Genomic DNA, 1,490 nt, shown 5'->3' on the forward strand with positions numbered 1-1,490 from the left:
CTATTTCTGTCATGTCACTATTAAATTCAAGTTGTTCATGCTGGGAGTTTTATTCTAACAAGGGACAGAAAATGCATCTTTTCGTTGATAGTTTAGAAAATATTCATGCTAGAAAAAATACCAGTGTGAGTTCCTTAGGCAGACTCGGTTTTCTCACTAGCCTCGGCAGTGGTAGTGGATCCGGCGTCAGCACCTCCATCTCGGCCGTCTGTAGCACAAGCGAGGCAAGGCAGCTTCTTCTCAAGGGCAGCTCGATACTTAGGATGGCTGATGGCATACACGATGGGGTTGTAGACGGCGTTGGCCTTGGCGAAGACGGAGCCCCAGATGGAGAAAAGAGGAGTGACAATGGGTTTGTTGAACATGCCTCCCCAGTTGATGATGAAGTAAGGGGTCCATGCAACGAACCACAGAGTCACGGTCATGAGAGCAACCTTGCACAGACGGCACTCAGCTGAGGTCTTTTGGGCTTCCTCGCTTCTCAAGGACTTGACTCCCATCTTCTTGGCTTGTTCTCGCATTCCCTTCTCGTGAGCAGCAACAGCCTTGACGATGAAAGTGTAACTGTAGATGATGTAGGCAAGTGGGAAGAGATATACCCATACAGAGTAGACGTACAGATAGCTCCTGGAGAGTTCAGTTTCTGTCAGGTAGTCAGTACCACAGGCAAGCATGTTACCCTCAGGTACATATCGGTTCCATCCGAAGAAAGGAGGAAGGCACCAGGCAAGAGTGAAACCCCAAGTGCCAGCAATCCTCATCATAGCACCACCAGAAGTGAGAGGTTCAGCAGATACTCCCTTGACGATGACGTTGTATCGGTCAGCAGTAATGAAGACCATGGACCAGATGGACACGCAACCGAAGAAAGAACCGAGGAAAGCGTAGACTTCACAGAAGAATGCACCGAGAATCCATGTACCCCAATAAGCGTTGACCAGGAGAGGAGGAGTCATGGTAAGCATCATGAAGAAGTCGGAGATGGCCAGGTTGACGACTAACAGGTTAGCGGGTGTTCGCAGACTCTTGGTATTCATGAATACCCAGATGACTACGAAGTTACCAGCTACTGATAATGTTCCCATGACAGTCATCCAGAACCCGAGAAGACCATACCAGAGAGGATTCATGGGAGGGAACTGATACCAGTGAGAATGCACCATATGGAGCATGTTTTCTGGCACTGTGTCTACCACTGTATAGTTCCCATAAGGGTTAGTGGTAGGAAGGACAGTGTCCTGGACTGGACTGTTCCACGACGACATCTGTAATGACATAAAGGCTTTTACAGACTTTTGTTTGTAAGAACACATGAATATTTAAGAATTAATGAATACATACAAAAATTGAAGTATACGTATTAGAAAAAGAAATAAAATCTACCTTGGTTATAGAAATAAAGAAAATACGTATACTGCAAGATTGGACATTTCCAAAAGCATGGGTGTGAAATCCAGACAGATTTGGAAATTGTCTTATTTTTCCAGCTT

At 45.8% G+C, this 1,490-nt stretch overlaps 2 protein-coding genes across 2 annotated transcripts in view; both read right to left on the reverse strand.

The window, feature by feature from the left end:
• LOC119581643 (rhodopsin-like) overlaps positions 1-1,490 on the reverse strand; it is a 15,298-nt gene that overhangs the window by 3,935 nt on the left and 9,873 nt on the right. The gene's annotated exons all lie outside the window — the stretch shown is intronic.
• Positions 32-1,490, reverse strand: part of LOC119581646 (rhodopsin-like) — a 1,912-nt gene continuing 453 nt past the window's right edge. Inside the window, exon 2 of the mRNA XM_037929770.1 lies at positions 32-1,265. Coding sequence (XP_037785698.1) covers positions 135-1,265 — 1,131 coding nt within the window. The 3' untranslated portion in view covers positions 32-134. The remainder of the gene's footprint in view (positions 1,266-1,490) is intronic.

Source organism: Penaeus monodon, chromosome 15 (genome assembly GCF_015228065.2).
Source record: "Penaeus monodon isolate SGIC_2016 chromosome 15, NSTDA_Pmon_1, whole genome shotgun sequence".
Lineage (NCBI taxonomy): Eukaryota > Metazoa > Arthropoda > Malacostraca > Decapoda > Penaeidae > Penaeus > Penaeus monodon.